The sequence below is a fragment of the Rhinoraja longicauda genome, chromosome 3 (genome assembly GCF_053455715.1).
Source record: "Rhinoraja longicauda isolate Sanriku21f chromosome 3, sRhiLon1.1, whole genome shotgun sequence".
Taxonomy (NCBI): Eukaryota; Metazoa; Chordata; class Chondrichthyes; order Rajiformes; family Arhynchobatidae; genus Rhinoraja; species Rhinoraja longicauda.
Window position 1 is genome coordinate 60,863,211 of NC_135955.1, and position 25,311 is coordinate 60,888,521.

Sequence of the window (25,311 nt, forward strand, 5' to 3'; positions counted from 1 at the left end):
ATCTCCCTGTTCCTGCCTTCACCAGCACGTGGAACTGGAAGCAAAGCGGAGATAACCACCCTGGAGGGCCTGCTTTTCAGCAATCTTCCGAGCTCTGAATATCTTTCCACTTTTTCCCGACGTCGTTTGTGCCGACATGCACTACCACGTTCGGCTGCTCACCTTCACCCTTGAGGATGCCCTGCACTCGGTCCGTGACGTCCTGGATCCTGGCACCAGGGAGGCGAAACACCATCCTTGAATCCCCCTTGTTGCCGCAGAAACCCCTGTCTGTACCTTTCACGATGGAGTCCCCTACTACCACTGCTCTGCCCAACGTAGGTCTCTTCGGCTTTGCCTCAGCGCCACATTTTGCCTCGCAGATTTGCCAAGACTGGCAATGTTTTCTGTCTTGTTCGTGGCAGTTTCTCTTCTCCCATTCTATAGCAACATAGAACAGTACAACACAGAAACAAACCCTCAGCCCACAATTTCTCCGCCGAACATGATGCCTAGTTAAATTAATTTCCTTTGCCTGCGTGTGATCCATGTCCTTTCATCTCCACTTTCTCATGTGCTTACCTAACTCTTAAATGTTGCAGTTATATCTACTTCTATCACTACCTCAGGCAGCACGATCCAGGTATCCACCACTCTCTGTGTAGAAGCCCCCACGCAACTGGCCGTAAGGCTATGCCTTAAGTATTTAGCATTTCCATCTGGGGGAGAAAGATTCTGACTGACAACCCAACCTGTGCTTTTCATAATTTTATATACTTCCATCTAGTCATCATTACACTCTGGATTCCTCCCCAAAGACAAGGAGAAATGGAGAAATAGGAAAGGGGGTGTGGGGAGAGGGATACGATATGATAGAACTTTATTTATCCCAGGAAGAAAATTGATCTGCCAACAGTCATAATACACAGGATACATGAAACATGAAATTAAACTGCCGAGTGGAAAGGATTAGGGATGTTCAAAGATTGGGGGGGGGGGGGGGTGGGGGGGAGTCAGTCTATCCCACGACAGAAGGGGGCGGAGTTGTACAATTTGATAGCCACAGGGAAGAAGGATCTCCTGTGGCATTCTGTACTGCATCTTACTGTTGATGAATGTTTATGCATTATTCTGTTGGAAGTTGGCATGAACTTTGAACAAGAAAATGCGGGTTATTATTCGAGTTAGTTTTGCCCACAAATTTGATAAATCCATGTTTCTGTTTGGATTGAAATATGGTTCATAACTCCTTGCCATTGGGGGCATGATCATTGTCGAGTGTTGTGTTGGATTCCAAATCAACAACAGCAATTTTTAATTACTTTGCAACTTTAACACTCTATAACATTTCAAGGCATGTCGGATGGGCATTCTATCATGTTGCTTCAGATAAGAATGGAAGGATATGATGAATTGTTGGTAATAAGAAATGGTCTTTGCCGCATGTTCAGCACAAACATTGTGGGCCGAATGGCCTGTTCTTATGCTGTACTGTTCTATGTTCTATAATGTGGTAAATGTAAGCAAAACAATATGTCTAAAATGTAGACAAAGATAGACACAAAATGGTGGAGTAACTCAGTGGGTCAGGCAGTATCTGTGGAGAAAATGGATTGGTGTCATTTTTGGGTTGGGACCGTTCTTCAGTCTAAAATGTGCCTTTTTCCCCCAGAGTGGAAGAAATGGCTGTGCATTTGAAGGAAGTAAATGAGAAAGTTCACTTTGTCAAGGAATCCTTGCACTCTTTGGACAGCCAACTTGGACACCTGCAGGACCTCTCGGCTCTCACCGTGGACACCCTGAAAGTGATCTCCGCTGTGGACAGTTTAAAAGTGGACGAGGCATTCCTGGGGAAAAGCACAGAAAACACTGATCATCGAAAGTTGCCACAAAGCCACTCCAATGAGATTCATTTGAACCCGTTAGATAATTTTTCTGTTGAGCTTCAAACAAAGGAAAATTATTACAGCAATCCATCTTCACTCTTTCAGAACTTGTGTTATCACAATGCAGGTGTTAGAAATGAATCACCTGAATCGGAAAAGCAGGGTGATGGCTATCCAACATCATATATGGATCAAATGCTTCCTGAGCAAAATGAATTGGAAGCTGCTACAGTCACGTCTGTGGTGTCGTCTGAGCCCATGTCACCACATAAATGTGAACAGTTATTCCTACTCCCCTCACCTCTTGAAAGCCCCAAGTGTACAGAGGTCCGCTTCAATATGTCACTTCCGAACATTCCAACATTTAGCAAGTTAAACCTGATAGTTCAGAAGCAAGACGAGGGTCTTTGTAGTATCCCGTTACAGCACAGCTTTCAAAGGACGGTCCCCAACCATGATGAAGCTGACGATTGTGATGGCAAACAGTGGGATGTTGGTCACGTGCCACCTCTGAGGGATGATAAACTTTCATTGAGCTCACTGGCTCTTCCCGCTATTAATGATGCTTCCCTGGTACCGACACGCCACAGCGATGGTGGTTACGTCAACTGGGCATTCAATGAAGATGATGAACAAGGGATCTTTGGTGCAAGTTTAAAGAAACAAAATGTAAAATGTGCGCATTCTTTACTCAATGTGGACCGTGCTTATGGGGATGGTGGATCATGCCATGCGCATGTGAGAAAGTCTCGATCCCTCTCATGGAACTCAGACACGTCTGGACACAGCACGGAATGTCTGGCACCTTTCTCCAAACACAAATGCAACAGTATTTCCTACTGGATAAATCCACTGAGGAAACAGAGCTTCTCCCGATGGAACAGCTTTAGGTTGAAGATTCAAAAGGAAGAAAATCAGTTGCGGAAAAGTAAAATGAAAGGTCTTTGGTGTGATTACATTTTGTCGCGTTCCTAAAGCTCCAATGCCTAACAATAAGGCAAAAGCTAAAGTTAAAAAAAGATTGCTTTATAATTTGTGGTTTTAATTTTTTCACACATTTTGCAGTAACTAATCAAGTCGAGTTTACTGTCTTATGCACAAGTATGGTGAGATACAGATACAATGACAATCTTACTTGCCACAGCTTCACAGGTACTTGGAATGAGACAAACATAAAAATATAACTTAAAAATACATTACACATTAGTTACATATAGAATTTCTAATAAATAAACCCCCATAAAGCAATTGTGCAAACCACAAGTAGAAAAAACCCCAGGTCCATGTTAATGCAAGATGTGGTCTGTAGTGTTCTGTTGCCAAGGTAGGGTTAGGGTTATGCAGGTTAGTTCAAGAATCTGATAGTTGTAGGAAATTAGTTGTTCCTGAATCTGGCACCTTTGTACTTCAGGCTTCTGCACTTCTCGCAGCCAGAAGAGGGCATGGTCCGGATGCTGGGGATCCTTTATGATAGATGCGACCTTCTTGAATCCGCATCTCATGTAGATGCTATCAATGGAGAGGAGATCTGTACCCAAGATGGACAGGGCCAAGTCCACCGCTCTCTGCAACCTCCTGTGTTCTTGTGCATTGGAATTGCCATACTAGGCCACTGTATGGCCAGTCAAGATCCTTATTATAGTACATGTAGAAGCTTGTTCGAGTATTGGGGTGTTGTTTGGGGCAGCACAGTGGCGCAGCAGTAGAGCTTCCGCCTTACAGCACCAGAGACCCAGGTTCGATCCTGACCATGGGTGTTGTCTGTACAGAGTTTGTATGTTCTCCCTGTGACCACATGGGTTTTCTCCAGGTGCTCTAGCTTCCTCACGCACTTCACAGATGTGTAGGCGTGTAGATTAATTGGCTTCGGTAAAAATTGTAAACTATTTTACTGGTAAAATTGTAAACTATTTTACTATAGTGCTGGTCCGGGGTGATTGCTGGTCAGCGTGGACTCGGTGGGCCAAAGGGGGAGTTTTCGTGTTGCATCTCTCAAGTGAAGGAAACTAAAGTATTCTATGACATGCTGAATCCCTTTGAGAAAGTAGAGGCACTGACAGGTCTGTTTTGTGGTTACATCTATATGCTGGATCCAGGACAAATCAGCTGATATGATAGCACCCAAGAATTTGAGGGTGCAAACTCTCTCCATTGTCAATGCTCCAATGAAAACTGGCACTTGGTCTCCCAACTTCCCCTTTTTGAATTGTACGATTAGTTCCTTGATTGTGTTGTCTTTGAACGCGAGTTGTTTTTGAGGCGTCACTCAAATGGATGCTCCCTCTCCCCTCCACTTGCTGACTCCTCACCACCTACAATTCAGACAACCAAAGTAGTGTCCTTGTCAAATTTATAGACGGCACTGGAGTTGTCCTTAGTCACAGTCTTGGGTGCAAGTAGACCAGAGCAGAGGGCCAACCATGCAGTCTTGAGGTGCATCTGTGCTTCAACAGGCTGTCTGAGAGGCTGGAGTTGACGTGCAGCCTCTCAAAGCACTTCATAATGATGGATCTTGGAGCCACTGGACAGTCATCATTATGGCCTGCTACCTTGTTTTTCATTGGCTGGATGGATATTTTTAAGCAAGTGGAAACCTCAGATTGGAGATTGTGACTCCAAATTCTAGATCTCCTGGCCAGGACAAGGATCCTCTTTGCATCCAGCCAGAGAAAGTTGTGTCATAATTTTTTTATCTTTCAACACCTCTCATTTGTTGAAACTCTCATGACTACAGTCCGAGTTGACCTAATTTCTTCTCATGACACAATCTTGCCATCCCATCAGCCGTACAGCCATCCCCACATTTCCCCTGGTAAGCAACAAATAACACAAAATACTCACTTGATGGAAGAAAGATCTTTTTGGAATAAGAGACATTAAAGCACCAATCCAGTATCTACTTAAATCCATAAATTAACTGAGTATCAACAACTTAGTCATTGTATGTCAAGATGCGGAGGTTACAAGTTGGTTTAGCATTCATACACTGTCCTGGAAAAATACATGACATAACCAATACGTTTAAATAGCAGATTACTTAGTATTGTGCATAATTGCTCTGCATTATTACCTCAGTGATATGGTGTAATAATTGGAGGTGAGCATAAGGATTGGCATTGTATGAACTCACTGCATAAAGTAAATATCTGGAAAAGCTGTCAAAGAGCTCTCAAATAAACTTAGTGTAATTTCAATTATGATGATTAACATCCTTAACAAAAGCCTTCATCAAGGCAGTTGCGTTTAGACTTTAGAGATATAGCATGGAAACAGACCCTTTGACCCACCGTCTATTGATTTATGTGGTTCAAAATAAACTCTCTCTGGTTTACGTTTGATTAGCCAACTGATTGTACAGTTCTCTAGTTACTTCCATTGCCAAATTAGTTCACTGAATTGTCCCTTTATCAAACTGATGAATGCCACCCACCTCGAGAGTCTGTTGAAGTCTGTCCAAGTTCTGCATGCCATCCAGATCACTCTATCATGTTGGTGGCAAACATGATTTAATCCGATGTTCAGATTTTGCCTTCGCTGTAATAATCTGCGCCTGAAATGAAAAGTCATCTCATATTTGCATTCTGCTCTGTATATTTTTAACTTAAGTATGTTTTTTCCCAACTTCAGCCTTTACAAAATCATCACAACGTTACCACTCAATGAGGTCAAAAACAAAGTCACAAAATTACGAGAAAGCAACTTCAAGAGAACAAAAGAAATGTCCAAATCTGCAAGTACCGGTAGGTAAGAGAGGAAACATACTTAGTGGTAACTGAAATGCCAATGCTATTTACACCAAACAGAACTTGCATATATAGATTTATGTATAAGTTTGGGGACAGCTCTGTCCAAGACCGCAAGTAATTGTAGAGAGTTGTAGATAGATCTGTCCATCACATAGACCAGTCTTCCCATCATTGACTCCATCTACACTTCACGCTGTCTTGGAAAAGCAACAAACGTTGATCAAAGACGTCCCACCCCATTTCATTCTTCCTTCTCCCTGCGCCCGTCCGGCAAATGGTGCAAATGCTTGAAAGTGTGCACCACCAGACTGAGAGACAGAGCTTCTTCCCTTCTGTTATCAGGCATCTGAATGGTCCATCCATTAGCTAGTGTACTGTCTCATTCACCTCAATCCAATTGTGGACATTGGACTTTGTCTGTGAAACTGATGAGCTACAATGCGAAGAATTATATTTTGTACTCTGTACTTTACTCTATCTGTTGTACTTGAGCTTGACTTGATTGTATTTTATATAGTGTTATCTGATCTCATCGGACAACATGCAAAACAAAGCTTTTCACCGTACCTCAGTAAACGTGGCAATAAGAAACCTAAGTCAATAGGAGCCTTGTAGCAATGTGATTTGGTGCACTTTCCTTGCGAACCTTGTAATGTTTTCTATTCGACTGCACACAGTAGACCACCATCCCTCTCAGAAGGATGGTGGGAAACCAGGTTCCAAATCATGTCAATTTTTTTGTATTCAGCTGCATTGTGAATGACTGTAAACATAGAAAATAGGTGCAGGAGGAGGCCATTTGGCCCTTCGAGCCAGCACCGCCATTCATTGTGATCATGGCTGATCATTCACAATCAGTAACCTGTGCCTGTCTTCTCCCCATATCCCCTGATTCCACTAGCCCCTAGAGCTCCATCTAACTCTCTTCTAAATTCATCCAGTGAATTGGCCTCCACTGCCTTCTGTGGCAGAGAATTCCACAAGTTTACAACTCTCTGGGTGAAAAAGTTTCTTCTCAACTTAGTTTTAAATGGCCTCCCCTTTATTCTTAGACTGTGGCCCCTGGTTCTGGACTCCCCCACATTGGGAACATTTTTCCTGCATCTAAATTGTCCAGTCCTTTTATAATTTTATACCCCTCTATAAGATCCCCTCTCATCCTTCTAAACTCCAGTGAATACAAGCCATCTTTCCAATCTTTCCTCACATGACAGTCCCGCCATCCCAGGGATTAACCTCGTGCACCTATGCTGCACTACCTCACTAGCAAAGACGTCCTTCCTCAAATTAGGAGATCAAAACTGCACACAATATTCCAGATGTGGTCACACCAGGGTCCTATACAACTGCAGAAGGACCTCTTTGCTCCTATACTCAAATCCTCTCATTATAAAGGCCAAAATGCCATTAGCTTTGTTCTCTGCCTGCTGTACCTGCACGCCTACTTTCAGTGACTGGTGTACAATGACACCCAGGTTTCGTTGCACTTCCTCTTTACCTAATCTGACACCATGGAGATAATAATCTGCCTCCTTGCCGCCAAAGTGGATAACCTCACATTTATCTACATTATACTGCATCTGCCATGCATCTGCCCACTCACTCAACCTGTCCAAGTCACCCTGCAACCTCCTAACATCCTCTTCTCTGTTCACACTGCCACCCAGCTTTGTATCATCTGCAAACCTGCCAGTGTTACTTCTAATTCCATCATCCAAATCATTAATATATATTGTAAATAGTTGCAGCCCCAGCACTGAGCCTTGCGGCACTCCACTCGTCACTGCCTGCCATTCTGAAAAGGACCCGTTTATTCCTACACTTTGCTTCCTGTCTGCCAACCAATTCTCTATCCATGTCAATACCCTACCCCCAATACCATGTACTCTAATTTTGCTCACCAATCTCCGTGTGGGACCTCATCAAAGGCTTTCTGAAAGTCTAGATACACTACATCCACTGGCTCTCCTTCATCCATTTTACTTGTCACATCCTCAAAACATTCCAGGAGATTAGTCAAGCAGGATTTCCTCTTCATAAATCCATGCTGACTTGGACCAATCCATTTGCTGCTATCCAAATGTGCCGTTATTACCTCTTTAATAATTGACTCCAGCGTCTTCCCCATGACCAATGTCAGGCTAACATCTATAATTTCCCGTTTTCTCTCTCGCTCCTTTCTTGAAAAGTGGGGTAACATTAGCTACCCTCCAATCCACAGAAACTGATCCTGAATCTATTGAACATTGGAAAATGATCACCAATGCGTCCACGATTTCTAGAGCCACCTCCTTGGTATGTAGACCATCAGGATTTATCAGCCTTCAGTCCTATCAGTCTACCCAATACGATTTCTTGCCGAATGCAAATTTCTTTCAGTTCCTTTGTCTCCCTAGATCCTCTGTCCTCTAGTACATCTGGGAGATTGTTTGTGTCTTCCTTAGTGAAGACTGATCCAAAGTACCTGTTCAACTCTTCTGCCATTTCCTTCTTCCCCATAATAATTTCACCCGTTTCTGCCTTCAAGGGATCCACATTTGTCTTTACTAATCCTTTTCTCTTAACATACCTAAAGAAGCTTTTACTGTCCTTTATATTCTTTAGCCTGTTCCATACATTGATATCTGCATCCAAGAAAACCCTCACATGTACTGCTAATGTTTCCATATAGATTGTTGTCAGTCGACTTGACATTCATATCTTTAAGTCTTTGATCAATGCTTAAGAAAATATTCAGGCAGACTTGATTAACTTATTCTTTTCAATTTAGTACCAGTGCAGATGCAAAAGATTCTTTTGATTAGCAAAAAACAAAACAAAAGCAGTTGATATTCTCACCAAGGCCATGTTATTTCTTCATAATATCTTATCTTGCCTTACCTTTCCTGGGCCATATCATTCCATCTAAACATTTCATCCATCTAATTAATATAAGTTGGTTTCCAGGAAGAATTCTTGAGCTGATTACAACCTAATCAAGTTGATTGAATTTGTCCTTTAATGTTTTATACCCATTGATATTCTTAACTTTGCAAGAACTATGTTCTATGTTAACTCTGATCCGTCTTGGATAGAAATCTTTGGGATTTTCCAAGCTTTATCTCCCTTTGTGGACTGGCCGCTGCTTCAGTTCTCCAGCACAGCCTCTGAGCTGGAGGGATTGTGGAAGCTGAAGATAAAGATGGTGGCTATACACTTTACCCCGATGTAAACTTTCTGTGTATTTCCTGTAGAATAAAGTACTCAATATGGTTTGATGCAGGTCATCACTGTGGATGGATGCTCTCGGGAGAGTCTGGACTCTGATCAACAAAGCTACGTTGGAAGTGAGAAGAATGTGAAAGAGAAAGAAAGTCACACAAACTGGTTAACTGTTTCCACTTTCAACCAGATCAGTATGTTTCTTTACACGTCTCTTGCGTAATAAACTGGAAAATCAAATGTTCAATTAGTGTAATCATTGGGGTGGGTTTTAGATCATTGGGGTGGGTTTTAGAACATTGGGGTGGAAGCTGGAACAGAAATAGACCCATTGGCCCACAATGTCTGTGCCAAACATGATGCCACGACTAACTCACTCCTATTTGCTCCCTCCATTCCCTGCACATCCACGTGCCAATTCATGTCTCTTAAACACCACTATTGCATCTATCTCCACCACCACCCCTGGCATCACGTTCCAGGAACTCACCATCCTCCGTGTAAAAGACAGGCCCTGCACATCTACTTTAAACGTTTCCACTCTTTCCTTAAAGCTATGCCCTCTAGTAGACACAAAATGCTGGAGTAACTCAGCGGGACAGGCAGCATCTCTGGAGAGAAGGAATGGGTGACCTTTCGGGTTGAAACCCTTCTTATCTCCTCGGGGTATGTTCTTACACATTTTGTATGCCCTCTAGTATTTGATATTTTCATCCTGGGGGAGTAAGGTTTGTTGGCTAATGCTGGTAGTTCTGAACAGAAGTGTTGATGTTTAGCAAATCCTGCGCCATTAGTTAGGGGTTTCACGCAAGTTCTGGATTTACTGATTTTTTTTTGACTATCACAGCTTAGTCCTAGTGAGATTCTTACAGCATAATGTTAGATATGGCGCATGATCAGAGAACCTATTGATTTTAATGGGGGATATATGGTTGTGGAATAGCAACCAAAGGGGAAAGAAGGTGAGATTAATTTTTTTTTAAAGATAGACACTTTAAATTTAAAGGTAGCCGGAGTACCTCAGCACATCTCTGGAGAAAAGTAATAGGTGACGTTTCGGGTCGAGACCCTTCTTCAGAAATTCTTCTTAAAAAAATTATCTTGCTGTCATTTCAGGTTTTCAAAAGTTAGAGTTAGAAGGTAGAAATAGGAGAATAATTAAACATTGCTTTTGAATTTGTTTTGTAAAATGGCTAAAGAGACATGAAAATATTGACAGTCAGATTTGACGCCGCACTGGACTAATACTCCATGTGACATAGGACATAGAACACAATGTCCATGCTGAATATGATGCCAAGTTACATTAATCTCCCCTGCACACATCCATATCCCTCCATTCCGTGCAGAGCAATGTGCCTATCAAAAAGCTTCTTAAATAGTACTGTTGCATCTGCTTTCACCGCCACCCCTGGCAGTGCAATCCACCACCCTCTGTATATTAAAAAAAGCCTACTTTCCTTTGAACTTTGCTTCTCTCACATTAATGCAATGCTCTCTCGTCTTTGTTTTTTCTACACTCAGATAAAATGTTCTCACTATCTACCCTATCTATGCCTCTCATACAATGTTATAATGATATGAAAATAGCTTCTCCAGGGAATGTCACACCATTCCTCACAGCATCAAATTGCATGCTGCCGTTCTGCAATTGAATTCTCACCCATTAGCATTTAAGCATGTCATAGTGGTGGATTGATGGAATGCGGGAGGAGTTTAATTTTGAGCATCCATTTATCTCCCATGTCTGTACTAAATGTAGGGTTTTTAAGTTTCCTTTATGTTTATTTGAGCTTATGGGCTTTTTGTTTGGAATTGATTTGGGGATAAAGCCTTTCAGGCAAGTTATCTTTATAGGTAACTATACCATTGAACTAAAGAATCCTTGTAGATACAATTGTAGATACAAAGTGCTGGAGTAACTCAGCAGGCCAGGCAACATCTCTGGAGAAAAAGGATTGGTGACCTTTCAGGTCGGAATCCTTCTGCAGTCTGACCCCAAACGTCAACCCCCAACTTTTTTTCTCCAGAGATGCTGCCTGACTGGCTGAGTTACTATAGACACTTTGTGTCTATATTTGGTATAAACCAATATCTGCAGTTCATTGTTTCTATGCCTTTGAACCATTGAACCATTGAATCTGGTTATCATCTGTTCAGCAATATATAAAACTTTCATCTCTTGGTGATAAGTTGGGGTCCATCCAAATCTAGACTGGGCTGGAATGTTGTAGTGAGTTAGGAAAGGGGAAATGTTGGCATACGTAGTTAGCAATTCTTATACATTTTTAACCCCAGTTATGATCCAGATCAAATTCATTTATCACAGGTCAGTTTTACACTTAATGAAAATAAGTGTAATTTCCCTTTTTTAAATAATATAACAACATTTACTCCTAGAAGATGCATTATTAATTACTATTAAGATATACAACACTGAAATTCTTGTCCCTTGTACTTTGCTTTAATAGGTTATGAGGCAGACAGTTGTTCAAATGAAAATGTTCACAATCCAGATACCAACACACTATCCAAGCCATACAGTGAGGTTTTGAGGACTTCATTGGAGGTGATGCCTTCTTGTGCATATTTCTATAGCATTAGCACCTGCATATTAATGTGTAGGTTGTAGATTTGTACTTTATTTCATACAGCTGAATAGAATCAGTTTTATTAGCATAAAATTCACGGTACCGAAAAACTCTGTTGGAAGTGCATACATTATCAATGTCACCTAATGGTTTTTTTTTTACAAAAGGTTTCTTAAAATAATATCTTGGAGAAATTAGTGTTGCAAATGTTTTCTTCCCAATCTGAATTGTAACCTGGACAAAGAGTTTGTCATCCTACATTGAGGAAAAAAATAGCTTATTACCTCCTAAAGGCCAACGACCTGGAGAAAATCCCTGTGGTCACGTGGAGTACAAACTCCATACAGACAGCACTCTGGTCTCTGGCACAGAATGGAAGCAACTTTACCACTGCGTCATTGTATCACCCTCTAGATGGACAGGTTGGCCTGAAGGATTTTGCTTCTCTGCTGTGTATCTCTATCACTCCAATCTGTTTGGAAGAGAGATCTGCTAGATTGAAGTGAGACCATTTGATCTAATGTGAACAGTGATATCCACGGTCATTAGTGCCTACTAACTGAGCACGTGTAACAGAAGCCAACACTTCCATTGTGGTCCCCGTCTTGCCCAGGTATTTGACCTGGGTTACAGGATCGTTTGCTGGACTGGCCAAGGTACTCAGTCCTCTGTCTGTAGTGGCCCATGGAAGTAGACAATGTATCCAAACATTTAACTCTAATTTGACAGCCAAAGAGCATGAAATATTGATTAGAGGAACAAAATAAAAGTGGCATCAACTATAATTGTTAACTATATAGTATAACTATTTATAAATTAGTCTGAAGAAGGATCTCAACCAGAAATGTCACCCATTCCTTCTCTCCAGAGATGCTGCCTGTCCCACTGAGTTACTCCAGCATTTTGTGTTTATCTTCGGTGTAAACCAGCATCTGCAGTTCCTTCCTACACAACAATAATTGTTTGCTGTCTTGGATGTGCATATTTATACAAAATAATTCAACATAAAGTATTCAACATTCAGAGTATTGCACTTTTGTTGACATCCATGCATTCTCAACTTTATTACAGTTTTAGAGTTTATTCAACAGTTGTTGATGGAAGCAAGTCTAACATTTTATGAATCGTGTTATTTTCTTACCCTCTGCTGATTTGTGGGTTGGCTAGATCTTGCCACTAGTGTCCAGTGTTGTGCAAACTGCTTTATATCTCCATGGCAACTTCTGACCAGTGAAGAGAGGCAGAATGAAAACAAAAAATATTCTGAAATGTATAAAACTGATTTAACGTAATATTTCTCCATTTTCAGGATTTGGCTGATGGATCGCTTTGGCAGAATAGGAGTCATTTAAGCAGGAAATCCTCGTAAGTATTTCAGTAGTTTTTTACATTAGTCCACTTTTATGTGCCCACTTCTTATCGGTTGAGGTAGAACTACATTTTTTTTATACCATTCGGCCTCTGGGGGGGGGGGGTTTAAAATTGCAGCCAATCCCATCTACCGCCCCTGCCCATATATCGCAAGCATGCACTCACAAACAATAATCCATCTGTAAACCAATAAGTTTAGTTTAGTTGAAGAGATACAGCGCATCGATACAGGATCTTCAGCCCATTGAGTCCGCGTTGAACAGTAAACACAGGACACTAACACTATCCTACACACAAAAGGGACAATTTACAATTTTACCAAAGCCAATTAACCTACAAACGTTGTACGTCTTTAGAGCGTGGGAGGAATCCGGAACACACAGGGAAACCTATGCATGTCACAGGAAGAACGTACAGACTCCATGCAGCCAGAACCCGTAGTCAATATGAAACCCGGGTCTCTGGCGCTGTCAGGCTGCAACCCTACTGCTGCACCAACGTGCCACCCCTAAATTACTTCTATTGCCCTGTTTAAATAACAATAGTTGCAAAATTCTGTGGATGCAATTTGATATAAAAACAGAATAAACTAATTATTCTGAAGAGGTCAGACACAATTAGTGGGAAAAGAGGTGACATTTCCACGGCTAACCTCCATTATAACTTTCACCACTTTTGAGAAAGATCAACAATGTGAAATGTTATTTCCTATTTTTCCAGTGCAACCTGACCTGCTGAGTATTTGGACCAATACCTGTGTGTTTACTGCACTCTGGTGCCCTATTTTCCACATCACTCATCTTCAACTCTGATGCATGGTTACAGTACTGTGCAATAATGCAGACTGATTGGTGTAGGGGGGGAGAAAGCTGGAGAAAAAAAAGTGAGATTGAGAATTGAAATTGCATGTATCAGGTCATTTTGGATTACCCCTGCAAAGCAGTCATCCAATCTGTGTTTGTTTCTTCAATGTCGAGGTGGAGAAGATTGTGAACATAAGTACACTAGATTTCAAAAAGTGCAAGTGAATCACTTCTTCACCAGGAATGGTTGTTTGTTTCCTTGGACTGTGGCAAGGGAAGAGGTGCATGAACATATTTTATATCTCCTCTGCTTGCATGTGGAGGAGGAGGTGGTTCCGTGGGATGAGAAGAAAGAGTGGTCTGGAAAATCCTGAAGTGAGCAGTCCTGCAAAAGGCAGGAAGGGGAGGAGAGGGCAAGATGTGATGTGGGATCATGCTGGATCCAGTAGAAATTGTCCCACCACGAGTCACATCTTCTCCTCTCCTCCTCTCTCCTGTATTTCCACCTACCACTCTTCCTTAATTCTGACGACGAAAAGTACCTGATTTGAAATGTTAGCTGGTTTCTCTTTCCAGCATTTCCTGCTTTGTGTCAAATCCCAGCATCTGCAGCATAGTTTTCTATTGTATTATCATGGGTTGCAGGATAAGCTGTTTCTCGCTGTGAACATTGTGTTAGGGATCAACAAGTAAAGTTTAATTAGAGATTAAACTGCAGTGTACATGTGATCCATCACTACCTTAGTGACGTGATAACTGGCTAAACCAACACTTGTACCCATGTTGAAATCAGTAGGATAAAATACTGATGGGGCATAACCTTAGAGTCTAAGAATTGTTGGCTGCCATAAAATATATGTTTTAATTTTTGCTTTAGCTACTACTGCTAGCCTTGCAATTACTGTTAGTAATGTTGGACGGTTACTCTTAGTAATTACTATTAGTAATACAATTGCTGTTAGTAATGTGGGACTGTTACTGTTAGTGATGCAATTGCTGTTAGTAATGAAACCAGATTACTGTAGGATAAAAAATGGCATTAATATAGATTAGCGTAAGTGGTCAGTGCCTACCTGCTGGGGAAAGGTTTTGTTTCTATGCTGTATCTCTCCATGACTCTGAGATTGTATATTTTTAGGAAAGTTATTTGACCCACTGTTCTCCAGACCAGCACTTTGAAAGAATTATCCAACTTCCACTCCATTATTCCTTCCCCATCGGGCTAGATTGTTGCCCTTTTTCAACGGAGATCCAATTCCCTTAAAAAAAATCAGTGTTTCCATGACCCTATCTGGCACCACAGCCCAGCTACTTTATTTTCAGCTTGCCACGGTGTTACAGTTTCCTAAGAAGGGTTTCAACCCGAAATGTCAGGCATTCCTTCTCTCCAGAGATGCTGCCTGTCCCAATGAGTTACTCCAGCTTTTTGTGTCTATCACATGCATAATATGGGCTAAAATGTTCTTAGAGCTGTTCCCACTTTGCTGACAATATTTTATTGGAGGTGCAGTGGGGGGCTTGGGGGGGGAGAGGGGAGAAATGGGAGGGAGGAGTAGGACAGAGGGGGAGGGTGGGAAGGAGGGGAGGAGGGAGAGAGAGATCCAATGTTATGATATGATGGTACTTTCTGTCTTGGAATGTGTCATTTTATTTTTAATATCTCAGAATTTGATAGTGAACCTACATTCTAAGGCATTCTAAAAAGGATTTCCCTACAAACTGTAAAGAACTCTGAAGGTTTTCTTTATGTTAAACTGAGTAATTGAGTTGTTAATTTAGCTTCACTGTGTCATTGTGTGCTTTCCTTCCACCCACTATAGGTCAAATTCATGCATTATTGATGGTAAGTAGTAGTTCTTGTCTTGTCTTTTAAATCTCTCTGGCCATACCTTAAACCACACCTTCAGCTGCCGAGTTCTCCAAGCTCAGGAATCTTTGTCCTAAATTGCTCCATCTCTCTAACCTCTTTTTCTCTTCGAAACTAATCTCTGTTCCCAAGCTATTTGCTGGCCATTAGAATGATTAAATCTCCCCTATCTCTGTCAGACCCATGCAATACCATGTGGGACACTGATTTGTCTCACTATATTGCAGTTGCTCCCACCCATATACTGTGCCAGTTTATACAGTGAGATTAAGTGAAAAATAAACACCAATTGAAGCTTTCTACCTGCTGGATTGAAAACTCAGTGATGTCTATGCTTTCTCAGCCAATTCTCTCCAGAAGCATTATGATTTCTCCAGTTGTGGTATTTCTGGATGGAATCACCTTTTTTTACTTTATTATAACAGTGATGCAGGATTGCTTCTTTATACTACAAAGAACAGGGACAGGCCCTTCGGCCCACAATGTCTGTGTCCAACATGATGTCAGATTAAATTAATCTCCTCTGACAGCACGTGATCCATGTCCCTCCATTTCCTGCCTATACACTTGCCTATATAAATGTCTCTTAAATGCCACTAATGCATCTGACTCCACTACCGCCCCTGGCATGCATTCCTCACCAGGAAATGTAGACTATCTCTTTTCCTGGCATTATTATAAAAGTTGGAACCTCTTGCTTCCATTTTAACCATTGCTGGAACTCACTCTACACATCTCCAGTACCTGTTCTCTCTCTCTCCCCATTCCCACAAAAACATACCCTGATTACAGGGAACCATTAACCCGATAATGGATCTGGCTGAGATTGAGAATCATCTGACTACTTGGTTCACTGTTGGTTTTGGAGCTCATGCAGCACATTTATTCCATTTTAAATAAGGGCTGGTGTAACAGTTATCAAATAATTGTTGACAATACCATGTGGGACACTGATTTGTCTCACTATATTGCAGTGACTAAATCCATTCAGCAGGAGGGGCTGTGGTAATGGGGACAACTGGAATTAACTGGAAAAAGAAACAAGATTTAAAAAAAACAACTTAAGAAGAATCTTCAAGAACATGTTCCAATATTGTTGTTTATTAATGCCCTGAATATATTTTATTTCAGGATACGGTACCTCATTTAAAACATCTCAGGATCTGAACTATCATTATTCTGGTAAGGAGAGAGGGAGCACAATTCATGAAGTCACAAATTACCTGTTCCAAATTCACCAAGTATGGTCATCAGTGTTTATTTTGCACAAAGTTTGTGAATTAAGGCTACATTTAATAACACAATAGCTACTACTTAATGCTAGCCAAATAACTTATTGTGTACCTGCATGTTGTATGATACAATTGGTGATCAAGCATAAGATGTCCTTTGCAACACTCACTTTTGAGTAGTACCTATTTCAGTATCTTTAAAGATGGATATATAACATAATTAAGAAAGGAAAAATAGTCAATGAGAATTGTCCACTCCTTATTAAAATCACAGAACATCCTGAAATGATTAAATCCAATGAAATATAGGCATTATGAGAATGAAGTGAATATGCATGCAGCAAGCTCCAAAAACCAAATCAATAATTGTGACCACTTAATCACTTCTAGTGATTTTGGTTGAGGGATTAATGTTATGCAATTACGCATCATAAATAGTGGTGCAGGAATTTTTAAATATATTCATTCAAGAGATGAATGACTATGGGTGCTGTCTGTATGGTGTTTGTATGGTCTTCCTGTAACCACGAAGGGTTTCTTCGAGTGCTCCCAAACTCCAAAGGCATACAGGTTTGTAGGTTAATTGGCTTCAGTAAAATTGCATATTGGCCCTGGTGTGTAGGATAGTACTAGTGTATGGGGTGATCACTGGTTGGCATGCACTCAGTGGGCTGAGGGGCCTGTTTCTGTGTTGTATCTCTAAAGTCTAAAGATGTGGGCTTTGCAGCCTGAGCCTAATTGCTCTTGAGAAGTCAAGTCAAGTCAAGTCAATTTATTTGTATAGCACATTTAAAAACAACCCACGTTGACCAAAGTGCTGCACATCTGACTAGGAAAAAAAGAAACATACAGTGGCAGGCAGCCAAAACACAACGGCGCGGCCATCTTGAACAAAATGTTAATTCAATCACCCACAGTCCAACAATAAAAGCACTAAACAGGCACCCAAATTACCCAACCCCAAAAACCCCCCAAAACACAGTCCAACAATAGAAGCATTAAATAGGCATTCAAATCACACACCCCAAAACCCCCAAAAACACAGTCCAACAATAAAAGCATCAAACAGGCACTCAAACCACCCAACCCCAAAAACACACAAAAAAGAAACATCCATCAAAGAAACATCCATCACAGTGAGTCTCCTCCAGTCCTCTCTCTCCTCACTGTGATGGAAGGCCACAATGTCTTTCCCTTCTCCCGCTGTCCTCGCCCGCGGTCAGGTTGTTGTGGTTGCAGGCCGCACCGGACGGTCCACAGCGGGCCAAGCCCAAGGCGCGTCGCGTCGCAGCCGCTCCCGCAGCCTCCGAAGACGGCCGGCTCCGCTGATGATAAGTCCGATCCGGGGCGGGCGAACACGCTGTCGCTGCCGCTGTTGTTGCACGTCGGGGCGGTCGTGGCTCCCGACATTGAAACCCCCGCCCAGCAGAGAAATATCCCGCGGCCATCTTAGGCCGCGCCGGACGGTGAAATGTCCGCGCCCCAAGCCCTGCGATCCGGGGTGGGCGAACATGCTGCCGCTGCCGGAGCTCCCGATGTCGGAATCCACGCGGCCCGAACCTAAGGCAAGTCGCAGCCGCTCCCGCAGCCTCCGAAGACGGCCGGCTCCGGTGATGGTAAGTCCGATCCACGGACTTGGATGGTAAGTCCAATGGAGGCTGACAGCTCCAGGAGTTGGGCCGATGGTAGGCCGCAGCAGGAACGGAGACACGGCCCAGAAAACAAAGGTCGGGTCTCCGTTCGGAAGGGACACATATTTACAGTGTTAGTTTCCCCCTCCCCCCCACATACACACATAGTACACAAACACAAAACACCACATCACAACTACAACTAAGACAAAAAAAACAACAAAAACACAAAGACAAATGGACCGCAGGTGAGCGGCAGCTGCTAGGGCAGTGCCGCCATTTTGTAACAGCAAAGGTAGTGGTGAGCTGCTTACTTGAGCTACAACAGTGCTTGTGGTGCAGAAAATTATAAAGTCCTGCAAGTAGGGCGGCAAAATGGCACAGTGGTAGAGTTGCTGCCTTACAGCACCAGAGAGCTGGGTTCGACCCCGACTAATATATTAATTCAAGAGATGAATAACTACGGGTGCTGTCTGGATGGAGTTTGTACTTTCTCCCAGTGAACTGCATGGGTTTTCTCTGTGTGCTCTAGTTTTCTCCCAAACTCCAAAGACATATGGGTTTGTAGGTTAATAGGTTTTGGTAAAGTTGTAAATTGTCCCTGATGTGTAGGATAGTGTTAGTGTATGGGGTAATCGCTAGTCCGATGGGCCGAAGGGCCTGATTCTACGCTGTATGTCTAATGTTTAAAGTCTAAAGATGATTTTAATGAGTTAGTATATTAAAAAGCAGGACCTCAAGGCAGTAACTGCTGGACCACGTGTGGGAACAGGAGAGTAGACCTACAGAATGCAAGGCTGGAGTAAGGGTGCAACTAGGAAGAACTTAGATTTAAGGGACATTGGAACAGTTTAGATTTGTTTAGTTTAGAGATACAGTGCAGAAACAGGCCCTTCAGCCCGCAGAATTCATGCTGACCAGCGAGTCTTTGGAGTATGGGTGGAGTTGGGGGAATCCAGAACAAGGGGCCACAGTTTAAGAATAAGGCGTAGGCCATTTAGAACTGAGATGAGGAAAAACTTTTTCAGTCAGAGAGTTGTAAATCTGTGGAATTCTCTGCCTCAGAAGGCAGTGGAGGCCAATTCTCTGAATGCATTCAAGAGAGAGCTAGATAGAGCTCTTAAGGATAGCGGAGTCAGGGGGTATGGGGAGAAGGCAGGAACGAGGTACTGATTGAGAATGATCAGCCATGATCACATTGAATGGCGGTGCTGGCTCGAAGGGCCGAATGGCCACCTCCTGCACCTATTGTCTATTGTCTAAACCTGAGCTCCCGAAGAAAACCCCCGCTGTTCACAGAGAGAACGTACAAACTGTGTACATACAGCACCCTTAGTTAAGATTGAACCCGGGTCTCTGGCACCCTACCGCTGTGCCACTGTGCCACAGTTCTGGAGAAAAATGTACTTGTACAAGTTGGATGGATTACACATGGGCAGGACAGGGATTGATGTCTTTGGTGGTTTTGCTAGTGCAGTTGAAAAGAGTTTAAACTAGAATGGCAGGATGATGAGGATTGGGAATGTACCATTCTTTTTGTCTCCATCTCTGGCCTTTGTCCAACCATCTACCTGTCAAAGCCCCCCCCCCCCCCACCCACCCTTTCCTCACCTAAAATCACCTATCACTTGTCAGGCTTTGTCCTGCTCCCACCTCTCTTCCAGCTTTTCCCCACCTCATCCTCGTCCCACCACAATTAGTCTGAAGAAGGGTCCCAATGGAAACGTCACCTATCCTCCAGAGATACTGCTTGACCCGCTGAGTTACTCCAGCAGTTTGTGCCTTTTTTGGAATTCAGCATCTGCAGTTGCTTGTTACTCTATTTTGCTCATGTAATTAGTTCTGATATGTACCATGACCAATGGCTGTTCATCTTCCCCTTTCAGGATGTTCTGTTGTCATTCATGACATTATTGTCCCTGGCACCAGAGAGCCCACAGAAATGCCTATCTGTTCTGCTGATGATGGAATACTTCATCGGTGTGGCCCTGCTACTTGTTTTCCTTACCACCTACTCAGTTGAGCTATCCGTGGCCAAACATATTTGACTCTTGCTGAATTTTGCTTCAGGGGTTTGTCAGTTTAGGTTTAGGTTTATTATTGTCACAGGCTGTTGTTCCCTCGTGCTTCAAAGAAACCACCATCATACCTGTGCCCAAGAAGTCCTCTCCATCCTGCTTCAACGACTACCGCCCTGTAGCGCTGACTTCAACCATCATGAAGTGCTTCGAGAGGCTGGTCATGAAGCAGATCAGATCCAACCTCCCCCCCTCCCTGGACCCGTTTCAGTTTGCATATCGAGCTAAGCGGTCCACTGAGGATGCCATCTCCTCTGCTCTACACCCAGCCCTCACCCACTTGGACACTAAAAACTCATATGTTAGGATGCTGTTAATAGACTTTAGCTCAGCATTCAACACCATCATCCCCCAGCAGCTGGTTTGTAAACTAACAAATCTGGGCCTCAGCCCCCTTCTCTGCAACTGGCTGCTGGACTTCCTCACTGCCAGACCCCAGTCTGTACGGGTCGGCAGCAACACATCGGACACCATCACGCTGAATACGGGGGCCCCACAAGGATGTGTGTTAAGCCCCCTGCTCTTCACCTTGCTGACCCACCACTGCACACCCACCCACAGCTCCAACCACTTCGTCAAGTTTGCGGACAACACAACGTGGTGGGTCTCATCAGCAACAACGACGAGACCCACTACAGGAAGGAGGTGAACCAGCTGGCCGCGTGGTGCACAGACAACAATCTCTTCCTGAAAGTGGAGAAAACAAAGGAGATTGTTGTCGACTTCAGGAGAACGCACACCCAACACCCCCACCCACTGACCATCAATGGTGCTGCTGTGGAGCAGGTGAGCAGCACCAAATTCCTGGGGGTGAACATCACAGAGGATCTCTCCTGGAGCAACAACACCACATCCATCGCCAAGAAAGCCCAGCAGCGCCTCTACTTCCTCCGCAAACTGAAGAGAGCGGGAGCCCCCACACCCATCATGTACACTTTTTACCGAGGCGCCATCGAGAGCATCCTCAGCAGCTGCATCACTGTGTGGTTCGGAAGCTGCACAGCCTCCAGCCGTAAGACCCTGCAGCGCATAGTGAACACTGCTGAGAGGATCACTGGCGCCTCACTCCCAACACTCCTGGTCCTTTACACCACCCGCCTCACCTGCAAAGCACTGAGCATTGTGGGTGACCCCTCCCACCCCTCCAACAGCCTCTTCACCCTCCTGCCTTCAGGGAGAAGGTTTCGCAGCCTGAGGTCGAGCACCACCCGACTAAAGAACAGTTTTTTCCACCAGGCTGTCAGGATGCTGAACTCTCTCCCCTCCCTCCCTCCTCTCTCCCCTGCCCCCATTGGACCTGGACTTTAACACCCCACACACACGCACATCCAGCACCAGACACTTTTTTTTAACGCTGCTATGGACAGGCTTTGCACTACTGTTCATTATTTTTTATTGTAATATATTCATCTTCATCTTTTTTTCATTGAAGTGATTATATTTTATTAAACTGTATATATTGATTGTTGTTTGCTGTGCCTTTTTAATTTTAACTTAATTTAATGCACTTTATTCCTCGGGATTGTGGGAAACGGTATTTCGATTTTCTGTCTGTGTAAACTAACTGGAAATTGACAATAAAGTTGACTTTGACTTTGACTTTGACTTTGATGTACCAAGGAAGAGTGAAAAGCTTTGCTTTGCATGCTATCCCAACAGATCAGCCAATACCATACCTATATACAATCAAATCAAACTCGAGCACAATAGATAGAACAAAGGGGAAGATACAGAGTGCAGAATATAGTTCTCAACATTATAGCACATCAGTTCCATGGACAAAGTTGATCAGCAGACTTCACAGCGTATGTAAGGCCAGCTTCATTGGTACATTAGACTTTGGACTTTATGGATACAGCGCGGAAACAGGCCCATCGAGTCCGTGCCAACCAGTGATCACCCCATACACCAACACTATCCTACACACTGGGGACAACTTACAATTTTATCGAAGCCATTGAACCTACAAGCCTATGAGTATGGGAGCACCCAGAGAAAATCCACGTGGTCACAGGGAAAATGTACAAACTCTATACAGACAGTACCCATACTCATGAATGATTAAACCCGGGTCTTTGGAGCTGTAAGGCAGCAACTCTACCACTGCACTACCGTGCTGTCCCATGTCTTGTGTACATTACTAGCTAATTGTGGACGTACAAACCTTCACTGCACATGTAAGGTCAATATCATTGTAAATCATGGGAGCCTATCACAGTCGAGCACAGCCTAGACTGTGTATTGAATTCTGAGAATTAACAACTAACTACCTAAAACAAGAGACATAGCGAGCAATGAACTGTGTAGCTTTCTACATTTTAACAAATGTATTACTAATATTTAAAAATACAAAATGCTGGAGTAACTCAGAAGGTCAAGCAGCATCTCTAGAGGACATGATGAGGTGATGTTTTGGGTCGGGCTGAATAACATAGATTACAATATAGATTGCTGTTTTGGATACATAAAAAAATATTTTTATGCACACTTCCAAGCTGAAGAGCACTATTTCATGTGATGTTACTATCACAGTTTTATATCATTTCCCCCTATGTAGTAAATTCTTATATCCACATGTACAAAACATATTTCTTATATGGACTTACAAGAGTAATCCTATGATCTTTCCATTGGCTTCTCAAGAATTGGTCAAAAATAAGTTCTGACCCATTGAATGCATTAATATTTTTTCCCTTCAATTATTCAAATTTCCAGTTCAGTATTTAAGTTTTAAAGCAACCAAATGTTTAACCTAATTTTACAATGAGATAAATATTCAATGACATATTTTTTAATGTCTTCCTTAGAGATTTTGCATCAACATCCTACCATTCCACAATGCCTAGCTGCTGCATGATATCTTTTCTTGGAACTGCAATTTGGATTGTGCAGTCTGACAATGTGCCATCAACATCATTTTCCAGGATGTGTCGGTACAGCTTAGTTGAGAATCAGTTATACTAATTCAGCATTGTTTTTAGCTTCTAATCCTTTCAGCTCTGCTTTTGTTTAGTTAGTTTTGAAAACTACATTTCAAAAGTTCACAAGAAGAAGGTTGTGTAGCATATTTGAAAAAAAGCTGTGAGTGACCCAGACATTTATTTGGACAGAGCCAAAGGAAGAAATAACACTGAAAGTTGGATAAGGCCAGAGACATGAAGGTCATGCTGAATTTTACAGCATTATTATTTTCTTCTACCATTTCCCACCCATCAGCCAGTTGAATTAACAGGTCAGGTTAAACACAGCTTTATTTTATCAACTAAACATCACAGCCACGTCCAGGCTATCTGGCAGCAATTCTACCAAAGGCAGCCAGTCATAGTTTATAAACCCAAACTGTTTTCAATGTAGAGGTGCTGTTTGATTACAAATGAGTTTTAAGTATGTGGACATCTCAGTGAAAGCATGTAATATGGAAGATTTCACAAAATGCTGGAGTAACTCAGCGGGTCGGGCAGCATCTCAGGAGAGAAGGAATGGGTGACGTTTCGGGCCGAGACCCTTCTTCAGACTGACTGAGGAGCTTAGTATGAGGCATTAAAATAGCAAAGTTCTGATTTCCTCCCCCCCACCCACACTTTTTACTACATGACTGATTTCTTGATCTCACCAAGGGATTAACTGCAAAGGGGATGGTGGTGAATTTCTATTTTAAGGACACTAAGGCACTCTTTAAAAAAAAAAACAATGCTTGCCACACTAGTGAAAAGTACATATGTTTGGAGTAATTTAGGGCAGCTCAATGCCATGATCCTGGTTCAATCCCGACCACAGGTGCTGTCTCTGTGGACTTTGCACGTTCTCCCTGTGATCGTGTGGGTTTCCTCTGGGTGCTCTGGTTTCCTCCCACATCCCAAAGACATGCTGATTTGTAGGTTAATTGGCCTTGGTAAAATTGCCCCCAATGTGTAAGGAGTGAATGAGAAAGTGAGATAACATAGAACTGGTGTGAATGGATGATCAATGGTTAGCATGGATTTAGTGCGCCGAAGAGCCTGCTGTATCTCTAAACTAAAATTAAGTACTGTAATCAAATATTTATAAAGATTGTTAAAACTAAAATTCTGTTTTTTTTTTTTTCTTGCAGCTGTTGAAAGAAATAATTTAATGAGGCTTGCCCAAACAATACCCTTCACTCCAGTTGATCTCTTTGGTAATTTCCATGATTTTTGTTTTCACTGTTTGCCTTTAATGTTGGTAGCAGGCTGGGGATATGAGGAATAATTGTGGATGTCTTCAAATGGGACCACAGGCTTCCGTGCAGCCATCTCCATAATGAAACGGATGTAATGCTGAGGCTCTATGAGGCGCTGGTCAGTCCGCATTTGGAATATCGTGAGCAATTTTGGGCACCATATCTGAGGAAGGATGTGCTGGCTCTGGAGAGGGTCCACTGGAGGTTTACAAGAATGATCCCAGGAATGAGTAGGTCAACCTATGATGAGTGTTTGTCGGTACTGGGCCTATACTCACTGGTTTTGGAAGAATGATGAGGGACCTCGTTGAAACATACAGAATAGTGAAAGGCTTGGATAGAGTGGATGTGGAGAACATGTTTCCACTAGTGGGAGAGAGTAGGACTAGACATCATAGCCTCAGAATGAAAGGACGTTCTTTTAGGAAGGAATTGAGGAGAAATTTATTTCATCAGAAGGTGGTGAATCTGTGGAATTCTTTGCTGCAGAAGGCTCTGGAAGCTGTCAGTGGATTTTTTAAAGGCAGAGATAGATAGATTCTTGATTAGTACAGGTGTCAGAGGTTATAGGGAGAAGGCAATTCGCCATTCAATCATGACTGGTTAGGAGGGAAAGATAGATCAGCCATGATTGAATGGCAGAGTTGACTTGATGGGCCGAATGGCCTAATTCTACTCCTATATCTTATGACCTTACGAAACAGCGTATCATCTAGTCCTTGAGTGCT

At 42.6% G+C, this 25,311-nt stretch overlaps 1 protein-coding gene across 1 annotated transcript in view; it reads left to right on the forward strand.

Annotated features, from left to right (window-relative positions):
• trpm6 (transient receptor potential cation channel, subfamily M, member 6) overlaps positions 1 to 25,311 on the forward strand; it is a 118,893-nt gene that overhangs the window by 81,289 nt on the left and 12,293 nt on the right. Inside the window, exons 26-33 of the mRNA XM_078396261.1 lie at positions 1,652 to 2,805; positions 5,493 to 5,605; positions 8,874 to 9,006; positions 11,284 to 11,381; positions 12,713 to 12,768; positions 15,398 to 15,420; positions 16,576 to 16,626; positions 24,476 to 24,541. Of these exons, the coding sequence (XP_078252387.1) occupies positions 1,652 to 2,805; positions 5,493 to 5,605; positions 8,874 to 9,006; positions 11,284 to 11,381; positions 12,713 to 12,768; positions 15,398 to 15,420; positions 16,576 to 16,626; positions 24,476 to 24,541 (1,694 nt within the window). The remainder of the gene's footprint in view (positions 1 to 1,651; positions 2,806 to 5,492; positions 5,606 to 8,873; positions 9,007 to 11,283; positions 11,382 to 12,712; positions 12,769 to 15,397; positions 15,421 to 16,575; positions 16,627 to 24,475; positions 24,542 to 25,311) is intronic.